Source organism: Pelophylax lessonae, assembly GCF_965119305.1.
Source record: "Pelophylax lessonae genome assembly, chromosome: 13".
Taxonomy (NCBI): Eukaryota; Metazoa; Chordata; class Amphibia; order Anura; family Ranidae; genus Pelophylax; species Pelophylax lessonae.
The window spans coordinates 103,937,659-103,952,599 of NC_138780.1; the positions used below are offsets into that span (position 1 = coordinate 103,937,659).

A 14,941-nucleotide genomic window follows, 5' to 3' on the forward strand; every position below is an offset into this window, starting at 1 on the left:
CTGCATCAATGACCTCCATCTGGACACTTCTAGAAGCATGGCTGCGCCTATAGGAAATATAAAATTATCAACCCTTCTATAATTGAAGAAATGTTATATTGGCCACTGCAATCCTTTCTCAGCTTAATTGTAGCCCTTTGATTATCATAATTATGCTCATTCCGTGTCATATAGCCACACATGTATCTTGTCCTTTAGTTGTGTTTTTTTTTTTTTTTTATGTGGTTTCACAACATGTAGTGGCCAAAATAAAAGCAATATACCATTCACAATTGCTTTAATATTATTTAAAACATTACAATTACACATGGAAGATATACAGACTCAACTTTTCAATGAGATGCAAATGAGAACTTTTCCATCATAATCCATCAGTGCAGTTTGATTGGATTTGAAATTCTGTATCTAAAGACCCCAGTATAGTTTAAAATCTTTGGCTGTCAGCTAAAATATCACTTTTTGGTACTCTTCTTGGGGCATGCCCCAGTTTTGTTTTTTTCTCATACACTTGCTGTTTCTTCTTTTTTTTTTTTTTTTTTTCTTTTAGTCCAGTGATCCCCGATAACCTGTACGCTTGTTCATTATTTTTGATATTGGTTTTGTGTAACCACTGTTTACAAATGAAAGCCTTTTTATGGTTTATACAGGGTTGCAATTGCAACCGGGCGCCATGCTCCAGGGGGCCTATGTAGCTCCCCTGTACACCTGGATAGGAGGGGCGGCGGGGGAAGCATGTAGAGAAATCACTGTCCTCCTTTTTCCTCCTCTAGCTGCAGGAGGAAAATGGAGGAGATTGGTTCCTCTGTAGGCTGCCCCCCACCACTCCTCCTATCCAGTTCACTTGTGTTCTGCTGTCTCTGGGCCCCTGTGTGCTAGTCCCCTGGTCCCCCCCCCCCCACTGTGCTGCCCCCTCCCCCCCTGCTCCCTTCCCTCTCCTGCCGGCTGCTGCAGGGGATGTGTCACAATAGAGAATCAGGAAGGGGTTAGTAAATATGTAATTTACCAGCTTCTTCCTTTTCTGAATGGACAGAGTCCTAGTCAGTGGCATTGTAAAAAAATAAAATAAAATGTTAAATAATACAATTAAAATACCACAAAATAAAAACTACTAACACCATTGGGTGAACTTTCAGGATCGCAAAAGTCACACTTGCGACCTGGCCCTGGCATTCCACCACCGTGGGGAGGCCCCAAGATGGCAGGAAGGGGGCCCACTGCAGAACTTGTGAAAGGGTCCCGCTGCAGGACTGTAACAAAGGGCCCCACAACGAGAGTAAAGGGCCCCAGGATCAATGGGAAGAGCCCCAGGCTTGAAGTGAAGGGCCCCGGCCAGGGGGCCCTTCATGGTTTCTTGCACCGGGCCCTAAAGGTTCTAATTATGCCTCTGGGTTTATATTCTGTTCTCTATGGCTTGTGGCCAATTACGAGTTGGATGTACCATTCTGGATACATTTGTTCAGATACAACTTTGTTTGTATTGGAAACCTGTATGTCTGCAAATACCTAATAAAAGAGATTAAACATAAAATCTTTGGCTGATCAGATTACACTTCAGAGCCAGTATGGATACTCTTACATTTACAATAGAAAAATAATTACAGCATATAAATGTATTTAATATAAAATCCTGTATTTTGCCCTCTTCATAAGATGTCTTTATGAACATTTTGCCTTTTTGTTGCGATTTTCAATAGTGATATAAAAACAAGTGGATGAATTAATACAACCGTAATGTGTAATGAAGGTGTCATTTAAGTTTGGCTAGTCTCCCCATTTGTTTGGTTTTACAACGTTCTAGAGACTCCATTCTAAGGCTCGATTCACACTAGCGCGACTTGTCAGCCTGACAAGTCGCGCTCCCTCGCGGTCCATTGACTGCTACAGGACCCGTTCTAATAGGAGCGACACAAGTCGCTCCGACTTAGAAAAAGGGTCCTGTACTATTTCAGGGCAACCTCGGAGCGACTTGCATAGACTTCCATTATGTGAAGTCCATGCAAGTCGCTCCGAAGTCGTGGTGCATGGGAATGCACAAGTCGCCTCCAAAGTAGTAAGGAGTCATGCCGCCCCAGTGTGAACCGAGCGTAAAGCCTCGAACACACAATGAAAATATCAGACGATTGGTCGCCTGTGTGTTTTTTATTTTGCATGTCTCTTACGACAGAATAGAACTTCTGAAGTGATATATATTGCATTGTATGTTTAAAGAAGTTGTAAAGTCAGGAAGGTTTTTTTTTTATCTGAATGCATTCAGATAAAAATCCTTGTGTGCAGCAGCCTCCCCAGCACCCTAATACTTACCTGTGCCTCCTCTCTGTCCAGCGATGTCCACGAGTCCCTTGGCTGTCCTGGGACGCTCCCTCCTGATTGGCTCAAATCAAAGTCAGTGAGCCAATCAGGAGAGCTGCAGCTTGGCTCGAGTGCCCCCAAAGCAAGCTGCGGAGACTTGGTGTGGTTGCCTGTACTATGATCATTGTAGACTGTGAGCTGAGACCCCAGAGCACTTCCAGCTACACTGAGAGTCTCCCCCCCCCCCCCCGTCCCGCTTCCTTCTCCTATGGTAGTCTTCATTCAAAGCCTGTATATGTGCACCCCGCCCCCAGGTCCTGTATCATGTGTAAATTATTTCTTCATTTTCTCATGATTTAGGATGTACAATGCATCCTTACTGATGAGAGAACACTGGGCGGGGAACCTATGATCAGCTCCTCCCATCCTGTTTACACCCACTGGCTACACAGAAACAGGGCCCCTTCCCTGGAAGTGATGTCACTAGCTTTCAGTAACCACACCCATTTGCTGCTCTTGGATTCAGCAGGAAAAGAAATTGAAGTCATGTGACAGCACTTAAAACTGCAAAATAAAGGTAGAAAAACTGGAATTTTTTTATTTTGACACATAAGGCTGAACTCCGCTCACATTGGTTGCAGGGGAGAATTTAAGGTATTAGGCTATACTTCCATTTTAAGGATTGGTAAGCTGGGCACACAACTAGATTGCCCAAACTTTATGAAACGCTGCTTTTGCATCCCTCTTCCTTTTATGTTGCCTTATAAAGAGGCAGTGCATCATCGATTAGTGATTTACAAAAAGACAGTGTGGTTTATTTGCTAAAGCTGGAAAGATCAGACTCCCTTCTGCATAGAAACCAATCGGCTTCCATGTTTTATTTGCCAAAGCCTAATTGAACAAGCTGAGGTTAGAAGCTGATGCAGAAGTGAGCCTTATTTTGCACTTTCAAGCCTTGGTAAAAAAGCTGTGTTGGCGGCTCCTTTTTCCGTTGAAGAACGATGGCTTAGTGAGCGTACTAGAGTGGTAATGCTAGCAAAGCTTGGCTCACCCTGGTAGAAGCCAAAGGCTCAACTAATCATGTCTTGAAAAACCTTTTTCAACCAGGGTGCCTTGATGTGTCTTCAGGGGTGCCTTGGCAAAATGCCTAAAAATTGCCCCAAAATTGTATACAAGCCACAGGTTTTAATTGTACATCATCACAACCTTCTAGCTGCCAACCTCCTAACGACCAATGACATCAGTTGATGAGGAGGATTTCAGTTGCCTGCATATCATCCTTGTTTGACCCTCCCTTGCCTCTCCGTGAGATTTGGGGTCTCCTTAAATTTTTTTTTGGGGTCTGAAAACTGAGGGAGAAGAGAAACATTGGATTACTAGTCAGTACCAGTTTGAAAAAGTGTATTTGCTTGGAAGAATAAATTACCTCCAACGTTGGGTATCCTACGTGTATTGATGTTGCTGCATTACATTTTAGAATGAGATGCCTCAAGACTGTCTATAATTTTGGAGGGTGCCTCGAGATTGGCCAAAACTTTAAAAGTTTTAAAAGGTGCCTTAACTGAAAAAAGGTTGAGAAACGGTGTTCTAAAAGTGCAGGAAAGGAGGTCAAAGAGAAAGCAAAATCCACCACTTCTCCCCAGAAATGTATTTTGTGGAAAAGCTAAAAGATCATTTCTGAATTTCTTTAACTTGTTCATAAACATTATAGTGGTTTTACTTTTCAAACCAGGTATGCATTTCAAAAAAGTTTTTGATTTCCAATTTAAAGTGAATTTTTTTGACTTAATTCCAATTTAAAATTAAGTTTTATTTGCAGATATTGCAATGTGATTGTGTAAATTCCTATTAAATCTGTAAAATACAACCCGCAAGGTTTTGTTTTCCTAGTCTGCCCTAAAAAGATGGCAGTTTGAATCAGATTAGCTTAGTGGGCAATAGTACAACTTTTCTTTGCTTTGGTTTTTAGGCAACACACTTTTAACAGGGGCAATAAACTTGGTTATAGGCAGGTTTTTATAAATAATGAACATCAGTTTATTGAGGTATATCTACTATATAATATTTGCTAGTAGGCATTGACAGTCTACTCCATTTGTGTTTTTGTTTATAGTGACAAACAAGAGGCCATCACAAGTCTACATCACCAAGGTTAAACAGTTTGAAGGCTCATCCTGCTTTGTGAGAAGATCTCAATGGACTCTAGACCAGCTTAGACAAGTAAATGGTATAGACCCTAATCGAGTAAGTAACGGGGGGAAAAAATCTTTATTTGACTCAAAGATTTTTTGTTTAATATAGGGAACAATAATCAATAGCTAGTCTTTTCTGTATTTGCTGGGGTAGATTTGCTAAAAGAGTGGAGCGTGTTGACTTTGCAAAATTAATTTTCACGTAGTTTGGTGAATGAGATGAAGTTGTGCTGACTTCCGTCATCCAATCATGTGCGAGCAACAGTCCTGTTTTTTTTTTTTTTTAAGTGGAGTTCCACCCATTTTCGTAACTTTAGATCTATGTAATCCCCTTTAAAACGACTTTTACCAATGGAAACTTTTTTTTTGCTAGTAAATACCTTAATTTCTGCTTTATTCCTCCTCTCCTCACTTCCGGGTCCGATCGGCGATTCGCAGTGTGTGCTGGGATGTATTCCATTCCAGAAATCTCGCAGTATTACCAAGGAGCTGAGCTGTACTGTGTGTATTCAGGCCGTGACCTGCCCCGCCTCCGCCCCGCCTCGCCTCTTCTCAGTGAGTTGTACTGTATGCATTGTATTCAGGACGTGCTCTGCCCCGCCTTCGCCCTGCCTCCTCTCGGTGAGCTCAGTGAGGATATAATGCTTTCAGTCCTCGCTCACTGAGAGGAGGCGGGGCGGAGGCGGGGCAGAGAACGGCCTGAATACAATGCATACAGTACAACTCACTGAGAGGAGGCGGGGCAGAGAACGGCCTGAATACAATGCATACAGTACAACTCACTGAGAGGAGGCGGGGCAGAGAACGGCTCAGTACAGCTCAGCTCCTGGCTAATACTGCGAGATTTCTGGAATGGAATACATCCCAGCACACACTGCGAATCGCCGAATGACGTCATCGCCGATCGGACCCAGAAGTGAGGAGAGGAGGAATAAAGCAGAAATTAAGGTATTTACTAGCAAAAAAAAAAGTTTCCATTGGTAAAAGTCGTTTTAAAGGGGATTACATACATCTATGTAATCCAACCTATTAAAAATGGGTGGAACTCCGCTTTAAGTTTCCTCAAAAAAATCATTGTATATTTTTTGCAAAGCATCACTTTGCTTCAACTCATTCACATAAAGAGTGAAAGTTTGCTTTGCATAATGAACATTCTCCACACTTTTAATAAATGAACCCCGCTATGATTTATCCAATAGTGCTGATGAGTAGCAAAGGAATGAGGTGGCAACTAGAACTTCTCTGGCTTTGCCTGTATGAACGGGAAAGCGCAGATTCCAGTACGTCAGACATCTATTCTGAATTCTAAAAAGCCAGCCATCACCTTAGCAAATATCCCATGATCATCTATCAATATGGTGATTCCTTCCAGAGGTGAGACGTTTGAATGAATGGAACATACAAACTTCACTCTACTTTCTTTTTAAAAGTAATGAGAACACATGGTTTGCAGAATGGGCCCAGTTCACCTCTTCTATCTCATATGCTGGTGTATTTTTTATTGGATTCCACAAATGTATGCAAAGGTTTCTCCGGCAATAAAAAAAAATGAGTACAGGTTCTACATGAGAAAGGGTTGAGAGGAAATATGGAGTTCAATTTATATAGCATTGCTGTTAAGTAAGAAGTTTATAAATGTACAAAGGAAAAAATAAAGAAAAACATTTTTGGCAAGTTTAAGTATCATAATCCACAGTGTCTGTTCTTGATAGAGGTTAGTTTGATGGACCCTGGAGGTGCCTTAGGGGTTTGCTGTTGCTCAGGGCATGACTTTAAAGGAAGTGGCGTCATCAAGATGAGCATGTACATAAATGTTTTTTTTTTTTTTTTTTTTTAAAAAGAAACTTTATATAAACATAGTAAAAATAGTCTGCAAAGAGACATAAAAACATATGCAGCTAGAAGGCAGCACAGCTCAAACTGTAGTACATTGACAGTGAGATCCGTAGGTACAGAAAGGTCCAACACATTTCGCAGAACACTCTCTCTGCTTCTTCAGAGAACTTGGTTATGGATCAACATTATTTTAAAGTTCAAAAATAGAAAGCAACATATTCTACATCATAAGGGTCCTTTCACACGGGCGTTCCTTATGTCCGTTTTTCATCCATCCGTTTGCGGATGAAAAACGGACATAATGAATATCTATGGGCTAGCGGACGTTAGCGGATGACCATCTGCTGACATCCACTAACCCATAGACATACATTATGTCCATTTTTTATCCGCAAACGGATGGATGAAAAATGGACTTACGGAACGTTTACCCTTTTTGTTAGATATTTATGGCAAGTGCAAATATTAGGGTCCTTTCACACGGTCAGCTCCGTTTTTTTTTTTTTTTTTTTTTTCCGTTCAGTCACTTTTTTCCGCAAACGGATGGATGAAAAACGGACATACGGAACGGACCCTACAAAAGTGACATCCCTGTCCATTTAAAAAAAAAAAGTGACTGAACGGAAAAAAAAAACGGAGCTGACCCTAATATTTGCACTTCCCATAAATATCTAACAAAAAGGGTAAACCCGTGCTCATCAAAACTTTGCACAAATTGTTGTATTGTTTATGTCTCCAGACGTAACCCTGGCCATATGACGACCAACTGACACCTGGTAGTATACCAGGATCGGGTCTGAAAGACACCGCACCATATCTAGCAGGTTCAAATAGGCCAAAATTATATCCGGGCAACTGAAATAAAAATGAATTAAAAAACTCAGGGTGGAGCCATACCTGAAGACCGTGCTTATCATAGCATAGTTACTGAATCATTTATCATGCCTAGATAGGCCCCCACACATCCCATAACCAAACGCGCATCAACTAGACCTACACTGATGCAGACAACCCACCCAAACATGTCTCATCAGAAACACTAATAGCCACCACATGTTCAAACACATATCCCATCATCAAACAAACCCACCACACCATCCATTCAGAGCACCTGAACCACACCTAAAATCCCAAACCCCCCACACACACATTACGCACATCAACCATACCAACAGGTACCACATTCACCCCAACCAAAGCTAATTACCGAATAACCTCAGTCTGTCTTCATGTGTTCTTTGCTTATACCTGCTTGAATATCAGACACTGTTGTGGGTAAACTTTAGTGTACTCATCTATACTCCTGTCCTGTTCTTTGAGCAATTCTTTTCTGCTCTATTACTGTCTTTTAAGTGCCTGTTGAGCCAAATGTCCACATGTCAGTTACCAAATCTGATAAAGATTCAGCCACCTGATGGTCTGGTTATGCTCTGGTTCCTTACGAAAAAGATTTGTGTATCATTTTGACAGCTTGTTCATGGTTTGCTTCTTATTATGGTGCTTGCTTAAGAAAAAACAGCTGATTAGCACTGCCACAGGCTTTCCTAGTGCGCTAATTCCATTTCTCTATAGAGTTGGCAGATAACGTAAACGCCTCATTTGACTTGTATAAACTAATGTTTAGCAGCTTCAGCTGCTGTGCTGAGATGTGATTAGTGCTTCTCAACATTGTTGTTAAATTGTTTCAAATCTGTTTCCTGTTCAGTTGTTTCAAACAAGTGACAGTGTGGTGTGTAATATTACAATACAGATCTCCCAGCTCTGGGATTAGGAGTTGTAGGAACCACGGGGATCTCAACTGCAATGTTTTCCATTTTGAATGGACTTTTCCTCTTTTCATTCTGTGTTTGGCAGGCCTCTAAGTTTATTGTGTATTATTCAACAACATTAAAAAACCATCAGATAGTTGTATAGTGATCATTGTTTTTTTCATTTAGTGCCTTGTTGAAATAATCTGCATGAACACTCCTTTTTAGGACTTGGTTTAGCATTTGAGCAGTCCTGGTTTATCATTAGGGCTGAGAACGCCATATTAGCCAAAAGTAGCTCATCCTTTCGATCTAAGGTAAACTCAAGATTAAAGACCAATAGTGGGTGGCATCCTATCCCAAAACTTGAGAAAAGTTGACATTCTGTTTAATAGATTCGACTGGAGAGAGTTTCTGATGTAGGGAACAGGGTTTGAAAGAGGCCTTTGACTCTTCTTTCCTGCTTGCTTCAGTGAGAGGAGAATTATTTTATTAATAACTACCTTTTCTATTTTTGTGATCTGTATATGCTAAGAGCATTAAGGGTTTCAAGACTTGGATAATAAGTGGTTTCATAGTTTACTATATCGCTCTTTTCTCCACATTCCAGTTTCAAACCAGTCCTACAAATTCCTTCAAAATAAATTAGAATGACATTCCGCTACAGTGATTTTTAAGATGGTATGCTTCCATGGGTGCCCACACATTTGTTCTTTTAATCTGAAATGGTTTCACTTGCAATATAAATAAACACATTTAGTGCTGGAGAGCAAACGTTCTGTAAAGGCATGTGTTAGGAAGACTTTATTTAGAGACAAGACCTCTGGCAGTCCTTTTCAGTTTGGCAAGTACATGATCATGTCATTATTAAGCTGGGCTTCCTGCACGTTTCTTTTGGATGTAAGCACCATGCAAAAGCCTAAAGAAAAGCATTGGCACAGGAGAAATGTCTGCTATTCTCCATTTGCAGTGCCAGAGTATAGGGAAAACGGCAGAGTTGTAGAGTAGAAAGGGAAGAAAAGACAAATAAGTCACTAAATATGCAAGAGTTTAGCATTTGACAAAATAATTACATCACATTTATTGAGTAACTGCAATGTGTGTTTTATCATACGTTACATCCATTGGGTGTGATAAGTCAACTAATAATGTAAACCGGTCATGTATCTTGATATTCAGGAACTGCTGTGCCTGGTCTCTGATAGTGTATGACCACCTTTTATACTGGTGAATGGGCTAAACCTCTACTCAGAGATTTATATGTGCAGTGATAAAGCAGATGCATGCAGTCTGCACAGATGTGTTTTACTACTTTACCTTCAATCCATATAAGCCCTCATGCACATTGATGTTTGCATACATAAAGTATGCCTGGCATGAAAAACACAGTGTCTTCCTGTGCCCAGGGATTCACAGGTGTGGCATACAGCAGTCTAGAAGTAAGTGACTGTATACCCCTGTACTTGTGTAAATACTGATGCTTCTGTGCAATGTCGTTTGCATGGGTATAGGGATGTACAGACATTCACTTCTGTGGCTATCTGTACACCTCACCTTTGGCTCTTAGGGTATGGAAATACATAGTTTTTTTAAAACTAGGCATATTTTATATCTGTACATGTAGCTTAATATGGGGATGCATACACCCGGCTAGAAGAACTGTTAAAGAAGACCTACTGCTAGTTATGTTTCAATGTTAATTACATACATGCTAAGATTGCTGTATTCCACCCTTTGAATGCCATCTTGTTCTCAGGGGTGTAGGCAGTATTAATTCAGCCTGTGCTTCGAATGATTGGCGCGTTCGGGCAGTCATCACATCTGCCAGACCCACTGATTGGCTCCCGCTGTGTCCAATCACTGCCGGAGCAGGTCGCTGACGGCGCACGTGCGCACGCCCTAGACCCATAAGTGCAAAATCACGTACCTGTATGTGATTCTGCGGTGAGGAGCCGCCACCCTACAGTAAATATATGTGGGGTGGTCGGCAAGAGGTTAAAATTGTGTGCCTCCATGAAATGGCAACAAACTTCAGTACCCTATATTTTCCATAGGCAACACTTCGTTAACATCTCCTGAAAAAGTTTTGTTAAATGAGTGAACTATTTGAAAAACAAGAATTTGTGTTGATTTTTTTCACTTGCTGAGTTTAAAGCAGGGTTCGATAAATTTGCTTTATATCTAGGAGCCAGCTAAAAAAAAGTTAGGAGTCCAGTTTTTTTTACTAACAAATCTTACGATTGGAACATATAACTCGTTCCCGAAGGTGAACTTCTCCTTTAAACCTTTCACCCCCCAGAGCTGCTTTTGCGTTTTTTGCACACGTTTTAAAAAATAATAATTTTAGGCCTGACGATTGCATAAAACCCCCAAACATCACATAATTTCTGAAAGCAGACACCCTAGCGAACAAAATAGTGGTAGTTGAAATTTTTTATGTCACACGATATTACTGCAAAAGAAAACAAAAAAATTTTAGTAAAAAAAAACACATTAAAAGTACATTTTAGGGGGCACAAAAGCATAATAAATTACCCAATTTTTTGGTAAACTATAAAAGGCAAGGTTGCACCGAGGAAATGGATACCCAACATGTCAAACCTTAAACATCTCTGTACCCTATATTTTCCATAGGCGATGCTTTAAAAACTCCCTATAGGTCATCAATTTAGCGTTCCCAAGGAGGTCTGGTGCTAGAATTATCGCTGCGCATGCCAGAATGACAGCATTATGTAACATGTATCACAATTAATGTTTTCAGGCCTAGGTGCTCCACCGTGTGCGTTTTCGTTTGTACGTGCATATGTGGGGGTGGGCCTCAATTTTTAAGAGGGGGGATTTTATGTGCTTGGGTGTATCTTTAATCATACCCTATGTGATGATTTTTTTGTTGGTGACAGGTTCTCTTTAATGAGGCATCCAGACCTTATACATCTCCCTTGTGCTCCACTGAATGTAATGTAATACAATGCACATCACACTGCAGTACATACTTTCCCGGCCTTGATGGCAAGAGAAATTGTCAACGGGGACCAAGAACAGACATACCCATCCGTTCTGGGTCAACAACTAGAAGGGGAGAAGAGCAGACATAGGTCTGCTCTCCTCCTACCCCTCTACTCGGTGGCACCCGCTTTGCTGGTCCCAGGCCCACAGATGGGCAAGCAGAGCCTGGAATACATAGTGGGGGGGGGGGGGGGGGTTTGCACACAGGGTGTGGGGTGCATTCGGGCGATAGCTGAGGTGCCAGGGTGAAATTTCTTGTCGCCATTGCGACCTGGTGCCTGGGGTTTGTTGAACCCTGGTTTAAAGAATAGGTTCACTTTACCAGCATGTTACATGTTACACCCGTATTTAGGGTGTAATGTGGAACATGTTGCTAATCACCAGTTCCCTCATCCCCTGAGCCCCACATGTGACAGCAGGTGGGAGTTTTTCTCCCTACAGCTGCTGTCACTTTTAAAATCAGAGCGATCTGTGAATAAATAAACTACAAGTCCTCTGTACCACTGCAGCAGACACACTTGTAGTTCTCAATGGACTACGAAGCACGCTGATCAGTGCCCTCATAGTTTGACACTTCTTGGACAACAAATAGTCCTAATTCAGCCATCACTTTCCACAGCCCAAAAGCCCCAGGCTTTTTTGTACCTTCTCCAGTTGAAAGTGGAACTACCTCCCTTAGAACAGGTAGGTATGAAAATTTTAAAGAAGCCCCAGGGGCGGTGTTGGCAAAGGCTGTGGAAGATTTCTTACCCCCAGCCTCTTAAACGCCTGATGCTTTGGCTTCACACAACATGCCTACCGTTGCAGATATACTAATTTCTACTGTGTGCAAAAGCCTCAGTATAGTCGCACGTGATGCTGCTAATGCTGGGTACACACAAATTTAAATTCTCCTGAACTGGACGAACTCTGATCTGTGTGAAGCCCTCTGTGTTCAAATGAATTCAGTTGTTAGACTAATTTCCAGTAAACAGCGCTGGTTTTCCAGCAGGATTGATCAGTGTATTTTGATGGGGTACGGAGGGGGTGGGGAAGTATCTGCTGTTTAAAATACAATGGCGCAGCAGGGGATATCCCTGCATCCATGTTGCTTGTGTGGAAGTTGGAATCTGTGAGGTTTTTTTTTTTTTTTTTTTTTAATTCTTCACTCCGCCGGTTGAACGAACAAAAACTCAGTAAGTACCCTGCTTTAAGTTGCGCCTGGACCTTATGGGTACTGGGGGACCTGCAAAGTCTAAAAATACATTTCCTGTTCATGAACCAATAGAATGGGTAATTTATGGCAATTTGGTTTTTACCCCTCCCAAGAATCATTGCTGAGCTACAGAATATCCAATAGACAAAAGTAAACTCTTCCAGTAGTGCTCCCTGCTGTCTCAGTCCTAAACAAACCTCTTACTGAAACTAGAGAAAAGCTTCCATCATTCAAGGATTCTTCAGACTGGAATTTTTAGATGATTTTTAAGGCTGTCTTTACCCTTGCAGGTTTGTTAAACCACAGCTAATTGGTCTAGGGCAACGAATCCTCACCAGGGTCCTGTCTTTCTGGTTCTATAATAAATTGAAACAAGTCTATATTACTCCCATTGGATCCTCTTCGGGAGTCACTCCCTCCTGCAGTGTCACAACTTAGGGTCTATGTAAGTATTAAATCTTTAGGGGTAACTATTTCTAGCCATTTTAAAGCGGAGTTCCGGGCAGAGAAACGTTTTTTTGTTGAACATACCCCCGGGACAGTCAGGGCTAACACATTCCACAATGGCTAGCCTCTGATCTGTCCCGGTTCGCACTTACCTTTTAGAAGAAATACTTACTTAGAAATTTTCTTCCACAGCGTTTCCATCTCGGTTGTGGGCAGCTGAAGCCGGCGCGGTCCTCTTCTCTGTCTTCTTCCGCGTCTTCGTGTCCCAGAATGCACTGCACCGGCCCCTCTCGTCACTTCCGGCGCGGCGCCGCATTCCTAAACAGCTTCTGGGCATGCCCAGAAGCTGTTTAGCAGGGGAATGCGGCGTCGCCCGGAAATGACGAGTGGGGCCGGTGCGGCGCATTGATTCCTGGGAGCTATAACGTTTAGCTCCCAGGAATCATCGCGAGGCAGGAAGTGACGGGGTGAGCCGCGGCGCTGGAGGAGGAAGCTGTCATAGGTGAGTATTTACGATCGTCAATAAAAAGGTGAGTAAACAAAAAAAAAAAAAATAACTATCCAATTCCTTTTCAGGTGCGGCATACCTAGCGGAGGGGCACAAAAAAAAAAATCTTTTTTGTGCCCGGAACTCCGCTTTAAGGAATTTATTTCCCTTAATCTGCTACCAATATTTCAGAAATGTAGATCTCAAAGTAAAGTTTGGCCTGAGCTACCAATCTCTGGCTCCGTGCTAATCTCTTGAAAATGATATGGACGCAACAATGAATGTTTTATTTACACAACTCTCCTTGCTGTATTCTGCAGAAATATCCTGGGAAATTTGGTACAATCTTCCGTGATTTGATATGGCTTAATAGGCCCACTAGAATTAAATAAGAATACTTACAACATCCAGTCAATCGGGGGGGGGGGGGGGCTTGGTTTATCCGTAACAAATCCCTGGTTATACGTTCTTGCGGTCCGACTTCAACATCTTGCAGGCTGGGAAATGGTGGCCTGCATATATCTTCTTATAATATTCTCAGTTCCTAATTTCACAATGGTAGCCCTTATTTGCACTGGGCTCTTCTATTCCACCTTTTAATCAATATACCTATCCTACAGGTTTTTTGATTTACGAGGTTTGGCACTCCAATAACAAATATTGGCTATCACAGGATTTACATTGTTATGGTCAAATAGAGCGATTTTTAAAATTTCCTGGCTGGAAGGTTTTTCCAGGTGGGAAGATGCTGGGATCACTACTCTGATCAGCTGTACTCTGAAGGAGTGCTGAAAAAAAAAAAAAAAAGAACCATTCGGGGCCAGATCGTAGGTCTTCAAAGCTTGTCTTAGTTGTAAATACAAAACAACATCTCTGATTGAGACTTCAGTCCGCACAATGCCATAGCACAATGGCTTTTTGTGGACTAAAGTCTGGATCAGAGAATTTTTTTTTTTTTTTTTTTTAGTATTTACAACTAAAACATGCTTTGAAGACCCGTGGTCTGGCCCCTAATGCTTTTTTTTTTTTTTTTTTTTTTTTTTTTTTTTTTAGTTCCCATTTTTGGTAGTGTAATCCATGCCAGTACCACAAAGGGACTCGTGTCTAAAGTCTACATGTGATTGCTATCGGATTTCCCTTCTTAAATGATCTATCCCATGCAGGGAGAAATGGGAGATTGATATTGATGTAGCTTAAGGGGATATATAGGATCAAATAATGAAGAATGTTCAGCTTGTTTTGTTATCTCCATCTCTTAGTTTCTCAACTTTTTATCCTGTATAGGTCTTACCAGACCCCAGAACTGTTGCATTGGATGGGTAGGAAGCAAAACTCTCAGTGTGCAAGATGTGCTCAATCTCCTGGTTCCTTTTATCCACCTGTTTTTGGAGATGTCAAAAACGACCCGGTATTGGCAGAATGTCATAGATGTGATCAATTCTGTATATAATACTGTGCGGTTTCCAGATCCCGTTCTATGTCTCCTTTGGTATATAAACCCCAACGACCTGAAACACGATCAGGCAGTGGCCATTGTAAGATCACTTGTTATGGCTCATAAATGACTAGCCAAACCCTCCTACCCTTGGGGATTGGATGCAGAAAATTAATAAACATGTATTGTTTGAGAAGTATACTTATGCTCAGTAAAAAGCTTCTTGAAAGTTTCAAAAAATTATGGAAAAAATTGATAGATGCTTAATGCTCTAGTTTAAGTTCGTAATAAAAAATGGGAGAATCA

General features: G+C 41.4%; 1 protein-coding gene across 1 annotated transcript in view; it reads left to right on the plus strand.

Moving 5' to 3' along the window:
• The window catches only part of STXBP6 (syntaxin binding protein 6), a 77,600-nt gene that overhangs the window by 35,243 nt on the left and 27,416 nt on the right, over window positions 1-14,941 (plus strand). Inside the window, exon 2 of the mRNA XM_082275336.1 lies at window positions 4,403-4,533. Within this exon, the coding sequence (XP_082131462.1) occupies window positions 4,403-4,533 (131 nt within the window). The remainder of the gene's footprint in view (window positions 1-4,402; window positions 4,534-14,941) is intronic.